The sequence below is a fragment of the Monodelphis domestica genome, chromosome 3 (assembly GCF_027887165.1).
Source record: "Monodelphis domestica isolate mMonDom1 chromosome 3, mMonDom1.pri, whole genome shotgun sequence".
NCBI lineage: Eukaryota > Metazoa > Chordata > Mammalia > Didelphimorphia > Didelphidae > Monodelphis > Monodelphis domestica.
In genome coordinates, this window is record NC_077229.1 from 72,590,244 (window position 1) to 72,604,965 (window position 14,722).

Here is a 14,722-nt window from a genome sequence, read left to right on the forward strand (position 1 = left end):
CGCTGAAGGATCCCCGAGCTTCTTCCCGAAACCAAAGCCCATAGTTTAACCTTTGCTGTGCCCTCTGCATGCTCTTATGGGGTCTAATAACTGAAATTGAAGCTTACTCCTCTCCCACCCTCGAAACGGTAATGGAACTCTGGAGGGGTGGCATGAATGGACTGTTAACAGCCTCCAGAGGAAGAAACAGGGGGAAAATCGCTGGCTAGGAGGAAGTCATCAAAGAAATAAATGCTTGCGCCAACATGTGCTGTTCCTCTTAAACGGGGAGAGTCTAGGATAGCCCTCGGAACAGCCCATTTCTCCATTGGCCATCTTAATACGTCAAGAGAAATGGGAAGCCCCGGCCCCACCCCCAGCATGTTTGTCTGGACCCTGGGTGACGAGCTCCCGAGGGATTTTTAATGAGGAAAAATAGGAAGTGTAGACAATCCCGAAAGGATCAGCCTGGGGTCTGTGCACAGTGCAGACTCACACTGAATACTCGGTTCTTGAGTTCAATCGGATCAGGACAGGATAAACTAATAATGAAGTCATGGGTGGGACTGGACCAAATGTAAAGACCTCCATTTGGGTTCAAAGAATCAACCGGAACGTTACAGGATAGAAGAGGCTAAGCCCTCCCAGCAGTTCATCTGAAAAGCCCGAGTCTTTAATAGACTTCAAGGTGCCTTTGGCGGCAGCCCAAGAAGCCAATGCCAAACGTGGGGTGGAGGAATAGTGATCAGGACGGGAGAGACGCTTAGTCCCACTGCCCATTCCCTAGTCAGACCACAACGGGAATCTCTTAGATTGCAGGAGCCGAATTTTAGCAAGTGATTAGACCAGGATAGAGATTGACCAGAGAAGGGTAATGAGGGTGCTGAAGAGCCTCGAGTTCCTGTTATCAAAGGATCAGTTAAAGAAAAGGAGAGATAAGGGGGCCCTGACAGCTGCCATCAAGTGTTCGTCAGGCTGGTGCTTGGCCCCAAAGGGCAGAGCCAGAAGGAATGGGGTCAGTTGCAAATGGGTAGATTTGGGTTTAATTTAAGAAAAAAAAAACTTCCTACAATGAAAGCTGCCTCCAGAGGTAGTGGGTTCTCTGTCACTAGGTATCTCCAAGCAAAGGCTGGATGACCACTGATCAGGTAGGTTATAAAATAGAGTCTGTTTCAGACAGAGGTCTGAGAGTCCTGTGGTTCTGTGTTAGGGGTGGGTTATTGGGGGAGGGGGCACTATGCGGGGTGGCAGTGAGGAAAATAAAGCCACAATCAGCCAGGATGTGGAAGCTATCGGGATTCCAGGAGAAAGGCCCCTCCCCAAGCTGGTAGAAGCCAAGGCAACAGCCAGCTTGTCAAGAGAAAGGGGGGTGGGGTGGGGATGGGAGGGAGGCTATATGGAGGATGAAGGGAGGAGGGGAGTGGGAGGAAGGGAAGCGCCCTGGGCTGGGAGTCTGCAGACCTGGATCCTACTGCTATTTCTGTGACCTTGAACAAGTGCCTTCCCTCCCTTAGCCTGTTTTTCTTGGGCTGCAAAATGGGAAAGCTGGACTGGCTGCTTCCTAGGACCCTTCTGTCTCTCTCCTGCTCTTTGTGGCACACACAGACACACACCCCTCTGTCACCTTCTTACCACACATTCTTTCTTGAACCTGCCCTCCACACACACACAAACACACATGCATCCCAACACACAGAGTGCCTGGCATCTTTCCCTACTCTCTTTCCTTGCCAGCATTGAAATCCGAACAGAACTCAGCCCCTCTCCCATCATCCTCTCCCCATCTTTCTGCCTGCTGTGCTTTGTTCATGTGGTGCTCTCCCCAGCACCCACTCAAATACACACGGGTGGCATCTTACACACAGCCTCGTGTTTGTTCTCTCTCTCCCTCCTTCTCTCTCTCTCTCTCCCTCCCTCCCTCTCTCTCTCTGTTTCTCTCTCTCCTCTCTGTCTCTCTTTCCCTCCCTCCCTCTCTCTCTGTTTCTCTCTCTCCTCTCTGTCTCTCTTTCCCTCCCTCCCTTCCCTCTCTGTCTCTCTCTCCCTCCATCTCTCTGTTTCTCTCTCTCTCCCTTTCTCTGTCTCCCTCTCTCCCTCTCTCTTTCTCTCTCTCTCTCCCTCTCTCTCCCTCACTCACTCTCGACCCTCATGTTCTCCTTCAGTACCCTTGTATTCTCTGTCTCCCACATCCCTGTGTTCTCTTTCACTGGCATCTTCTCACACACTCCCATGTGCTGCTCTCTCTCTCTCTGTCTCTCTGTCTCTCTCACGTGCACACGCACACACACACACACACATATGCCATTCTGCTGTCTCTTTTACACCCTCTGATTTCCATCTCTTTCCCAGCATGTTCTCTCGAAGTCTTGTTCTCTCATACACACAATTGTGTTTCTTTTTTGTTACTTCCCTTATCTCTTTCACCTACCCTTGTATATTCTTTCTCACACTCTCATATTCTCCTTAAACACCCTCGTTTTTTCTTGACACACACACATGCCTACTTGTGTTCTCTTACACACTCATTCTCTCTCTCACACACACACAGAAATCTCTGTGTACTGTCACTTATACACCTCCATATTCTCTCATACAGATGCCCACTTCTTTCTCATATTCCCCTTGTTCTCCTCTTTTTCTAGCTCTCCCTTTCCCTCTTCCTATCCCCTGCCCCTTCTCTTTTTCCACACCTTTCTCTCTCCACTCTCTTTCCCCCTCTTGTTCTCTCTTTTGCTCTCTCTTTCTCTCTCTCTCTCAAACATACACATGCACATTTATTCTTTCTCACAAGGGTGTGTGAGAGATAAGAGAAAGACAGATGAAGGAGATAGGGAGAGAAAAAACAGACAGGAGAGAGAGGTGAGAATGAAAACAGGAGATGAGGAGGGAGGAAAAGAGGGAGAAAGAAAACATAGATGTGTGCTGAGACAGAACACAGATGAACGTAAGAGAACATATGTGTGAAAGAACAAAAAAGCATATGTGAAAGAAAGAGCATGAATGGATCTCTCCTATCCCATGTTCTCTCAGTGGCATCCTCCTGTGTTCCCTCTCTTACATTCTACCTCATTCTGTCTCACATATCCATTGTTCTTTTTCACACACACACATCCCCTTCTCTCACATACCCCCATGCCCTCTCTCACACAGCCCTATTTTCTATCATTTACACACACCATTGCACTCCCTCCTCCATCTCCCCTCTCCCTCCCTCTCTGTCTTTCTCTCTCACACTGACACTCCCCCATTTACAAACTCACTCTCTCTCTTACACGCACACTCTTATACTCTTACACATTTATGTTGACCCTCACATACCCCCATTCTCTCACACATAGCTCCATGTTCTCTCTTACCTCATATTCTTACTGTCTGACACACCCATATTCTCTTTATCTTCATACTGATACCCTTCTCCCTCCTCTCTCTCTCTTCCCCCTCTCCCACTCTCTCTCTTCCCCCTCTCCCACTCTCTCTCTTCCCCCTCTCCTCCCCCCTCTGTCTCTCCCTCTTCTCTCTCTTCTCTCTCTCTCTGGCACCCCCACATTCTCTCATGGTTCCCCGAGTTCTCTCTCACACACATACACACACCCCTTTGTGTGCTCCCACAAATGCTGCCCCATTCTCTCTTCTTTCTTTCTTTCTTTTCATTTTTCTTTCACAAATTGCCCTCCCAAATCTCCCTCCCTCCCTCCCTTCTGCTGTTTTGTCTTCACCTCCCCAGGTGGGAGTAAGGGAGAGGGAGGAGGATGACAGAGAAGTGGGAGCAGGGGCTGGGAGGGAGGAAGCCCACCTTGGGGGGGGGGGCTGCACGGTCAAGATGGAAGGGGAGAATCTTCTCCAATGACTGCAGCTCTTCTACGCTCGCCCAGTGCAGTGGGGAGGGCTCTGAAGAGCATCAGTGCTATTTTTAGAACAAGGAGGAGAGAGGAAAGGAGAAAGGGACAGCCCAGGAGAGAGTCGGATTGGGATAGAAAAGTCCCCCATTCAGGGGCTCAGGAACCCCTTGTGCTGGGGCATCCCTGCCAACCACTGGGCTACCCAGCCAGCCTGGGAGAGGGGAGATGGGGGCGAGGAGAGGCCTCCACCCAGCCATCTAATGCCTGTCCCCCACCCAGCCATCAAGGGTTAATAGTCGGGATACCCTCCGGTTATACCCTCCGATTGCAGAGAAAGGAGGTCCCAGGCATTCTGAGGGTAGATGAACAAGAGGAAACAAAACCAGAACTAAATTCCCTCCCTGCAGGTTTGTTAGCCACAGTATGAATCACGGAACTGCCGGGGGGGGGGGGGGGGGGGGGGGGGACCTTAGAAACCCCTCATTTTACAGATCAGGACGGGGTGTCGACCGGCAATCAGGGAGGTTCCAGCCCATTGAAGCAGAAACCCTCAGCTGGGTGGGCATACAAGGGGATCCAAGATACAAAGTTTAGGCAACACCCAACAAGGTTCCTGAGCTCCAGTGGAGGGTCATTACATGTCAAGAGTGTTCAAGACATAACTTTGTGTGAAGGTCATTGGCATCCAGGAAGGGCTTCCTGAAGGAGGTGGCATTTGAGTTGGTCTTTAAAGGATGGACAGGGATTCATCATCATCATCAACAACATTATTCTCCAGCTTCAGATACTTAGTAGCTGTGAAACCGTGGGCAAACCACTTAACCTCTGCCTGCCTCAATTTACCCATCTGTAAAATAAAGACAATAATAGTACCTACTATCCAGGATTGTTGGGAAGATAGCAACTTTGCAAACCTTAATATCAATGAGAGTTATTATTCATATTATTATCTTTTAAACCCTTACCTTTAGTCTTGGTATCAATTCTAAGACAAGGCAAGGGCTGGGCAATCACAGCTAGGAAGCACCTGAGCCTAGATCCTCCCAACTGCAAACCTGGTACTTTACCCTTTATGCTAACTAGCAGCTGCTATTATTATTATTATTACCAATAATAATAATAACTGATAAGAAGCAGTGTGGTGTAGTGAATGGGAGGGCCAGACTTGAAGTCAGAAAGACCTGAATTCAAGTCCTGTCTCTCACAGATATTATCTATGTGATACTGGGCAAGTTACCTGGGCATTCTCTGTGCCAAAGGTATTTTAGTTGTTTCTGTTGTTCAGTCCCATCCAATTCTTCATGATAGCCATTGAGGTTTTCTTGCCATAGATACTGGAGTGGTTTGCCATTTCCTTCTCCAGTTTATTTTATAGATGAGGAAACTGAGGCAGAATTGTGACTTGCTCAGAATCACGTATAGGCTTGGCACTAATTTTCATCACAAAAGGATATTTCTACACTGAGCATCTCCCCTACAGGTATGAGATAATCAGTCTGGACCAAAATAATGAGAAAAATATAATTACTGACATGCACGTGGTACTTTCAAGCTTTCCATTGTTTCTACACACAGTTATTTCTCTTTTTAAAAAAATAATTTTTATTTCCTCCATTTTTTAAACATTTTTTTTAAGTTTTGAGTTCCAAATTCTCTCTCTCCTTCTGATTGTCCCTCCCTGAGACAGTAAGCAATCGGATACAGATTGCACATGTGTAACCATCCTCGCAGTTATCTCAAGGGGAAGGGCTGGGGTGGGATGGAACAAGGAGAAGACAGACCTGGAATAAAGAACAAATGTGATAGTATAAGCCACAGCACAGAGATAGGGAAGCCGGTGGCTTACTTGGCAGGCAAACCGTAGCCTAATCAGCCCAAAATGTTCATGGAATCGAGTGGCTCATTCATGGAGGGCAGGCATTGCAAGATCAAAAAGGTCTCTTGGCCTCAGGTTGTGGAAAGCTTTGAGTGCCAGGCAAAGGAGTCCAAACGGGCCACGGGAGATCCCGAGGAGGCACTAAAGGGGAGACAGAGTAGAGACAGGAACACCTATGAGGCATTTGTGCTGAACAGAAGGCACTGGCAGGAATGAAAGCTTTACTAATGTAGGGGGGCATCAGTAAGAAAGGCAGAGTAGGGTAGGGTGGAAAGAGAGCTGGGCTCTGCTCTCACTAGAAAACAGGAATCATTCTTGTCCAAACCCTCCCCCTGATGCTCTGTGTCCATCGGCCTCACTTTCCCCATCTGTAACATGAGAATAATGAACAGAGCCTGAAGTGCCCAAGCAGGCAGGCAAAGTTGTTTGGGGGCTCCAATAATAAAGTACTTAGAAATCTTTAAAGAGCTGTAGACATGCCCGTTGTTGTCATCACTGAGAGACAATGCTCCATCTCCACCATTCCCATTTGCCTTTTCCCTTCCTACATATTTGGGTGAGTAGTGCTGAAGAAAGTCATCCAGCTCATTGAGTCCTCTACAAATTTATGTTCTCTGATGTCAATTTGACTTTTAAGGTTGCACACAATGCTTTTACTCTTCCCTGACTACCTATAACAGTTTCCACAGTAGCTCTTCCAGACCTTGTTTTCTGTCCTCAGACCCCTCAGCTCTCATAGGAGACCCCAACTGCTATTCTACTTGGGGGGAAGGGGGAGTCATCCATCCACCACCAGCTGCCTCATCTAGATCATACCTCAAAATCTCATCATTCATCATTCCCTCCTGTGCTCCAGTCTCTAAGGAGGAGTGACCCTTCTTACCAAGGCTAACTACTTTCCTTGTGCCCTCAATCCCATTCCCTTCTGTCTCCTCTAAGAATTTGGTCCCTTGATCGTTTCCTCTCTTTTTCAGCTTTCCAGTCTCTCCTCATTCACTGATTTCTTTGATGCCATAAATATGCCCAAATCTCCCCATATCCTTAAAAAAAACCCACTTGGTCTTGCAATTCCCTCATGATCTTGTCCTATAGGATATTTGTTCTCTTACATAAGCTGAAAAAGTCTTCTGAACTAAGTATCTTGATTCCCTCACCTGCCACTCACTTCTCAATCCCTTAAGATCTGATTTCCAAAGCTACCACTAGACTGAAAAGTCTCTCTTTAAAGTCACCATCATATGTGTTGGTGATGGAATACTATTTTGCTGAAAGGAAATAAGGAACTGGAGGGATTCCATGTGAACTGGAAAGACCTCCAGGAAGTGATGCAGAGTGAAAGGAGCAGAGCCGGGAGAACATTGAACACAGAGACTGATACACTGTGGCACAATCAAATGTAATAGACTTTTCTACCAGCAGCAATGCAATGATCCAGGACAATTCAGAGGAGCTTAGGAGAAAGAGCACTATCCACATCTAGAGAAAGAACTGTGGAACCAGAAATGCATTAGAAAAGCATACTTGATCACGTAGTGAGATATGGATGTGATTAGGGTTTTGATGTTGAAGGATCACTCTACTGCAAATATGAATAACATAGAAATATGTTTTGAACAGTGAAAAAAATAAAGTCACCATCAATTTCTTTACTATTCAAACCATTGACCTTTTCTCAGTCCTCATGCTACTTGACATCTCTGTAGCCTTTGCCACTCACTGTCAACCACCTCCTTCTGCCTGTCTCCTCCCTTGGCTTCTGGGACTCCACCTCTGTCTTGGTTCTCCTCCTACCTATGGGATATTACTTACCTTCACTGTACTTTGCTAGGTCATCTTCCTTCTCTATTTCACTAAGTGTGGGTGTCCTGAAAGGCCCCATTCTGGGGCCTCATCTCTCTCCCTTGGTGATCTCATCAGTTCCCATGGGTATACTTGAGTTTCGTTTCCATGCAAACTCCCACATCCCGCCCTCACCTCTCTCTCAAACTCCAGTCTACTATCCACCTAGACGTCCCATCAAACTCAACATGTCTGAAACAAAACTCGTTATTATATTTCCCCACAAACCCATCCATCCTTCAATCCTCTTTATTTCTCTTGAAGCCACCACTACAGTTTCAACCCATCTAAGGCTTGGCACTTTCTAATTATCTTCCACTGTTCTTCGCCTCATCCTCCTTATCCATTTGCTTGCCAAATCTTGCCAGCTCCAGCATCCATCTCTTCTCCTTCTTTCCTGATGGACTCTATTTCAGCTCCTCATCACCTCTCATCTAGACTCAGTGCCTTCTTATTACTTTCCCTGCTTCTAATGTTTCTCTAGCCCTCTTTTACCCAGCTGCCAAACTGATGTTTCTAAAATATAGATCTCCTCGTCTAACATACTCCCCTGTTCACAGAGCTCCATTGCATCCCTCTCGCCTCTGGGACAAAACACAGACTCTTCAATCTGGCACTGAAAGTCCTTTGTAATGTGCATCCCACCTACTTTTCCTGTCTGGTTTTATAATATTCCTCCTCTGTGCCATCTCTTTTCAAGTCAAACTGGCAGGGCAGCTAGTTAGTTCAGTGGATAGAAATGTAGGCCTGGAGGCAGGAGAGCCTGGGTTCAAATCTGACCTCGGACACTTCCTAGCTGTATGATGCTGGGCAAGTCACTGAACCCCAGTTCTGTAGCCCTTATTGCTCTTTTGCTTTGGAACTGATTACTTATATCCATTCTCAGACATTAGGTAAGAATTAAAAAACAAAAGTCAGACTAGCCTGTAATTGTTCCTCCCTGTGATATCCCATCTCCCCCCTGGATGGCCTTGTATAGTCATCCCTCATCCCTGGAATGCAGGTCCTCCTCATTTCTGCTCTGGAAAGTCCCTGATTCCCTTCAAGCACAGCCTCGGCTTCTCCTTCACTTTGGAGATTCCTTAGTGTTCATTGATTTGTTTTCCCGTGGTCTCCCCGGTCATTCGGATGAAAGGTCCATGAGGGTGAGGATGTCTCCAATCTGTCTATGTCTCCCCAATGCCCAGCACAGTCTCTGGCTCCAAGCAGGCACTTAATAACTGTTCCTTGAACTCAATTGCTGACGAGCTTCAGAACTGTACCCAGAGATTTGGGAGTCATCTTTACTGGTGCTAATTGAATCCATGGGAGTGGATGAAGTCACGAATAACAACTGACATTTATATGGAGTTTTGCATTAGCTCGTTGGAGGCGTCCTTGATTTCCCCAAGCCGGACACTCATCCATTCTGCCACACTTTGTCTCGCTGTTCCAGATGAGTTCTGACCAGGGCACGCACAGTGTAGCAGGACCATCACCTCTTCCCTCCTGGGAGCTCTGCCGTTCCTAAGGCACACTAAGATCACAAGAATTTGTTTGGATGCCTTCTCACCCTGTTGGTAGGTCACTAAGCACTGAAGTCTTTTTTTCTCCCCAGACAAACCACTGTCTAACAATGCCTTCCTCATCTCCTACCGGTAAAGTCCAATTTCTGAACCTAGATGTGAGGCGACATTTATTCCTATTGTATTTTATCTTATTAACTTTATTAGTTCCATATTCTAGCCAGGAAAGATCTTTTTAGATTGTTTGTAATCCAGTGTGTTAGCCATTCCTGCCAGCTTTGTGCAGTTATTATGATGCAGGGTATTATGTTCTAAGGTGCCCCCTCCAAGCTCTGACATCCTGTGTTCTAAAATCTTTTCCCAGCTCTGACATTCTCTGTTCTAAGGACTCTCCCAGCTCTGACATTCTCTGTTCTAAGATCTCTCCCAGCTCTGACATTCCCTGTTCTAAGGGCCCTCCAAGCTCTGACATTCTCTGTTCTAAGGTCTCTCCCAGCTCTGACATTCTCTGTTCTAAGGTCTCTCCCAGCTCTGACATTCTCTGTTCTAAGCTCCCTCCCAGCTCTGACATCCTCTGTTCTAAGCTCCCTCCCAGCTCTGACATCCTCTGTTCTAAGCTCCCTCCCAGCTCTGACATCCTCTGTCCTCAGGGTTCTCCCAGCTCTGATATTCTCTGTTCTAAGCTCCCTCCCAGCTCTGACATTCTCTGTTCTAAAGACCCTCCCAGATGACATTCTGTTTTAAGCTCCCTCCCAGCTCTGACATTCTCTGTTCTAAGCTCCCTCCCAGCTCTGACATTCTCTGTTCTAAGCTCCCTCCCAGCTCTGACATTCTCTGTTCTAAGCTCCCTCCCAGCTCTGACATTCTCTGTTCTAAGCTCCCTCCCAGCTCTGGCATTCTCTGTTCCCTTCTGACACCATCTTATAGTCATAGAATCTCAGATTTGGAAGGGACCTCAAAGGTCAGCTAGCCCAACCTGCCTCTGTTTAGGAATTCTTTCTATTATGTCTGTGGCAAATACTCCTTCAGCTGCCTCTTGAAAATTTCCAGTAAGGGAGAAATCCTCCCTTCCAAGGCAGCCTATTTATTTCATTTTTGGACAGCTCTCACTGTTAGGGACTTTTCCTTCTATCCAACTGAAACCTGCTTCTCTGGAACTCTCCCTGCTTTGCCTAGTTTTGTCCTGTGGGAGCAAGTCTATATTCTGTGTTCTAAGGTCCATTTCTGTTCTGATGTTCCATGTTTGAGACTCTCCCAATTCTATGTTCTATCTTCCAAGATCTCTTCCACCTCAGAAATTCTCTTTAGTCAAAGGGCCCTGCCAGCTCAGCCATTCTGTTCTGTGTTCTAATGGTGCTTTTGAACCCAACATTGTGAGATTTGAAGAAAGCTCGCCCTAGAGTGGCAGCCAAGGGGCCACCAGCATAGATAGCCCGGTTGTGGACAGGTGAGATAGAGGGGCCGTTCTCCCCCAAACCACCATTCATCTGAGGAAAGAAAACCCTAAGAGAGAGGTCTGGGGTTCAGCCACCAGCAGTACTGATTGACAGCTCAGCCCACTGGTGAGGGAGGAGAGGCAGACTAGCTGCCCACCATGCCTCTCCAGCGTGGAGCTCATAGGAGTGGAGGCAAATTGCTGGCCCTTCTCGGCCACTGGGTAAGGGAGAAGGGTTATATCAGAGAGGGCCTCAGCCAGAGCTCTTCAGCCTCCCCGCTTAAACCTGGCACTGGCACCTGCCAGTGAGAGAGGGCAGGAGCAAGAAGGAAGCTGATGGATGAAGGGATACCCACAGAGCCTGCTTTGGTGTATGGGAAAGAGCCCTATACCGGGTGGGAATAGGGGAGGCCCGAGTTCTAGTCCTACCTATTCCTTTGGTGCTGTGACTTGGCCAAATGCCTTCCCTAACTCTCCAAGCTATAAAAATGTCAGAGCTGGGAGGGACCTTAGAACAAGGGGTGCCAGAGCTGGAAGGAGCTGTATAACACACTCAGCATACAGGATGTATGTCAGAACTGGAAGAAGCCTCAGAACAGTATCACAGACCGGATGAGGGTGCTGGAGCTGCAAAGGCCCATAGAAACCAGCAGGTCTACACTGCTAGGTTTACACCTGAGGACCCTGAGGCTGGGCTGGGGTGTGTGACTGGTCCAAGGTCACGTAGAAAGAAGAAGGAAACGGCCATCCAAAGGCAGGTCCCTTACAGCTCGGAATACCCTTGGAGGCAGGCTTTCTTTCCCTTCCAGGATGGGGACCCCCTCCACCCTTCTGCACCCCATATCTCCTTCCAGGGAGAAAAGGGACTCTCGTGGCAGAGCAGGTGAGCTCCCTGCAAAGGGGGCGACGGGTGCGCATGGCACCAGCTAGAGATGCTGCCCTGAGCTCCCCGGGGCCCTGTGCTCCCCGACTCTGCACGAGCCTCGGACCCCGTAGGGGGAGCGGAGATGGAAGGAGGCGGGGCGGAGCCTTCGAGGCGGGGCTTCGAAGCGGAGCGGGGGGCGGAACCTGAGAGGCGGGACAAGAGCGTCACAAGGGTCTCGCGCCCGGCCCAGCTCGCCAATCAGCGGGCCGGCACGGACGTCCCTGGCCCCCGGGAGGGCGCGGGCCCCAGTCGGGCGGGCGGCAGCAGCGGCTGCAGCGGCTGCAGCCCCCAGCGGAGGTGGAGACGGCGCGAGGCGGCGCGGCTGCTGCCGGCGCGGGGCGGGGCGGCCGGGCCAGGGCAGGGCATGCACCAGCAGCCGCCGCCGCCCCCCGCAGCCCCCTGCCCGCGCCCGCCCCGCAGCTGCCCCCCGGAGTCCCCGGGCCATGGCCCGCCGCCGGGCTATTGGCACTGCCCGCCCCCGCCGCGGCCCCGGCCCGCGGCCCCGGGGGGGAGCCCGCCGGGACCCGGGGCTGCGGCCAGGACACGGCCGCCCCTGCAGCCCCCTCCGCCGCCCCCAGCGCCCCTTGGAAACTTCTCCCGCTCCCCCTCCTCCTCCTCCTGCTGCTCCGCCCGCGGCCCCTGGAGCCCGAGCCCAGCCCCACTCCAGCAGGTAGGCGGCTGGCACGGGACGGGACACCCAGGGTCCGGGGACCCCCTGGAGAAGGCAACACGATGGGGATGCGGGGGGCTACAGTCGGGAGCCGGGGGCAAGGGGCTTCGAAGGGCAGGGGCCGCCCTGTGCCTGGTGAGGTGACAGTCGCCCCGCTGCCAGGACGCTGGATTGAGATCTGGGCGGGAAGATGGGGGGAGGGGTCCAGGGTCTCCCAGGAAGGAAACCCGGGAGGGAGTCACCCGGGGCCTGGTAGGGGCCCCCCCAGTACCTCAGCACCAGGGGCGGGGGTGAGTGCGTGTGTTGATGCCGCACCGGGAAAGAGACAGACGGAGGGCGCCCGGTGGCGGCGTCAGGCTGGCTCGGGAGAGCCTCCGCTAATTGCACCCTGCTGATGGGGTAGCCACTGGGGAGATGTGGGAAGGAGCCCCGAAGCCCGAGACACTTAGCTTGAGCTAAGAGAGGCACCAGGCAATTAGTCGGGGCCGTTGCATAATGCAAAGACCTTCCTCCTTTGTCTGGAGGGAGAGGGGAGTCAGAGTCTGAACCCCAGGTTGGTGAAGAATCCAGCCCCAAGGGGAGGGGAGGGTCCTTGCATGGAGCCCGTGAACCGAAAGAAAGGGGAGGACCCTGGTTGGGTAAGCTGCCTCTGTCCTTCAACTAGTACTGTCCATCTGCCTTGGTGGAAAGGGAGCCCCCATTTTGCCTGTGCTCTGTCCTCCTGGCGCTTTCTTCTGGGAAAGTTGAAATCCCTTTCCCAATGGGAGGGGATGCAGAAAGCTGAGCGTTTTGGGTCGGTCTTAAGGGGGACTCTTGCCAGGTGTTTTCTTCTGGGAAAGTTGAACCCCCTTCCCCAAGAAGAGGTGGAAATATTGAAATTGAGAGTAGGATGTTGGGGTCGATCTAAGGCAGTTCTACCTGAATCTTGTTGGAGCAGGAAAAATCAGTTCCTTTTAGAGCCACCAAATTGGGAGGCTCTGGGGAAACTTCTGGGCAGAGTTCAAAGGATCCCAGACCCTTGTCGTCCCCATCTTTTCCAGTTCCTTTGGAGAGCTCCTTCTCTAGGCTAGTCTTTATCCCTGCCACTCCTCTGAGTCATTGGATGAGCCCTCTCTGTTCTGATTCTTTGGGAGGGACATGCACTTGGACTCCCACCTGATCCCTTCCATGACTCTCCGTCCAACGTTTGACCTTGAGCAAGCCCCTTCCCTTCCTTCTTGAAAGTACAATGAGGGAGCTGGACTCTGAGGTCCTTCCCACCTCTCACAAGGTCCTTTCCAGCTGTCATATTTTGTTCTAATGTTCTCCCCAGCTTTCAGGATGTGTTCTAAGGGCCCTCCCAACTCCAACAGTCTAGGTTCTATGACTAGTTGTCCCTAGGAACTCTAGCCATATTAGCACTTCCCAGGGCCTGGTAAATGATATAGGCAGGGACCTATATGGGAGGGGGGGGGGCTTCTCTTATCTCCCCCCAGTCCCACCTGAGGCAGCTTCCTCTACTCTCTAATCTTAGACTGCCAGCTCTGCATGGAACCCAGACATCAAGTCCAACCTTAGCCTGTCCTCACCCTCCTCACCTTATTTTACTCAGTAGGAACCTGAAACCCAGAGAGGAGAAAGGACTTACTTAACAGGAATCAGGGGATGTGACCATGACTGCCTCCTTTTACCCAGTAGGCATGAGGGAGGAGGGCTTCTTTCCTGAAGCCTTTCTTCGGATCCTGGACACATCTGCTGATGGACCTTTTGGTCACCCCAGTGGAGTGATGATCACCTTGGGCAGCTCCCTAAGATTGCCCCCCCACCAACCAGGACTCTTTAGAACTCGGACCAGATCAAATGGGGTAGGGGGAGAAGGCAAAAAACAGCACAGCAGGAGCTCCCGTTGGCCCTAGACTGTGTATCTGTCCGGAGGCACTCAGCCGAGGAGCCAGATTTCCAAATGGCAGCTCGTCAACACATTTCTAGAAGGTCATTTGTTCCCAGCCCTCCACCCCACTCCCCTCCCTTCTGGTTAAACCCCTTTAATATCCTTCAACCTCCACAACCCTGGTGAGAATTCCACAGTTATCCTGTGCGTGGATTTAAGGCGCAGCATTTGCTGGGTGACAGAGAATCATAGACTCCCCAGCAGAGAGCCAGCAAAGGCCAATAGACCATGGGATTTCAGAGCTAAGAGGGCCCTTAGGCCAGACCCAGAAGGACCTGTGAGCCAAGGGGCATAGAAAAAATATGGAATGAAGTGAAGAATAAATAAAACAGATCCATGGTAAATGTGGGATTAGGAATCAAGAGGATCAAGCTGTTTCCTCACCAAGTCCCCTTGCTTTTGCCACTGCCCAACTCCCAGTGTGACCTTGAGCACCAGATCCCTTGTGCTCCCTGAGCCTCAGTTTCTCCATGTGTAAGATGAAGGGCTTGGACCAGAGAGTCTCCCTGATCTCTACCAGTTGTGATGTTCTAGCATGTTTCATCCTTCGTAACAAGTGGTCCTTCTTTCCTCGTGGCTTGCCAGCTGTTCTCTGGCTTTTTGGTTCCTTTTCCAGGCAAAACAACATCTCTGCCTGTTCACCTTGGGAGTATTTTTAACAGGTCGTTCTGAGACTAGGGAGTGAAGGAATAATTAGCCCTTTGTTTGGCTGTGGGAGCTGGGCAGG

General features: G+C 50.3%; 1 protein-coding gene across 2 annotated transcripts in view; it reads left to right on the top strand.

The window, feature by feature from the left end:
• The first annotated feature begins 11,603 nt into the window (after nucleotides 1-11,603).
• Nucleotides 11,604-14,722, top strand: part of KCNN1 (potassium calcium-activated channel subfamily N member 1) — a 29,446-nt gene continuing 26,327 nt past the window's right edge. The window contains exon 1 of one of the 2 annotated variants that reach the window (XR_008917357.1): nucleotides 11,604-12,065. Coding sequence is in view for 1 of the 2 variants with exons in the window: in XM_056822113.1 (XP_056678091.1) it covers nucleotides 11,760-12,065 (306 nt within the window). In the remaining variant the exon portion in view is untranslated. The remainder of the gene's footprint in view (nucleotides 12,066-14,722) is intronic. The other variant, XM_056822113.1, reaches the window with a different exon arrangement.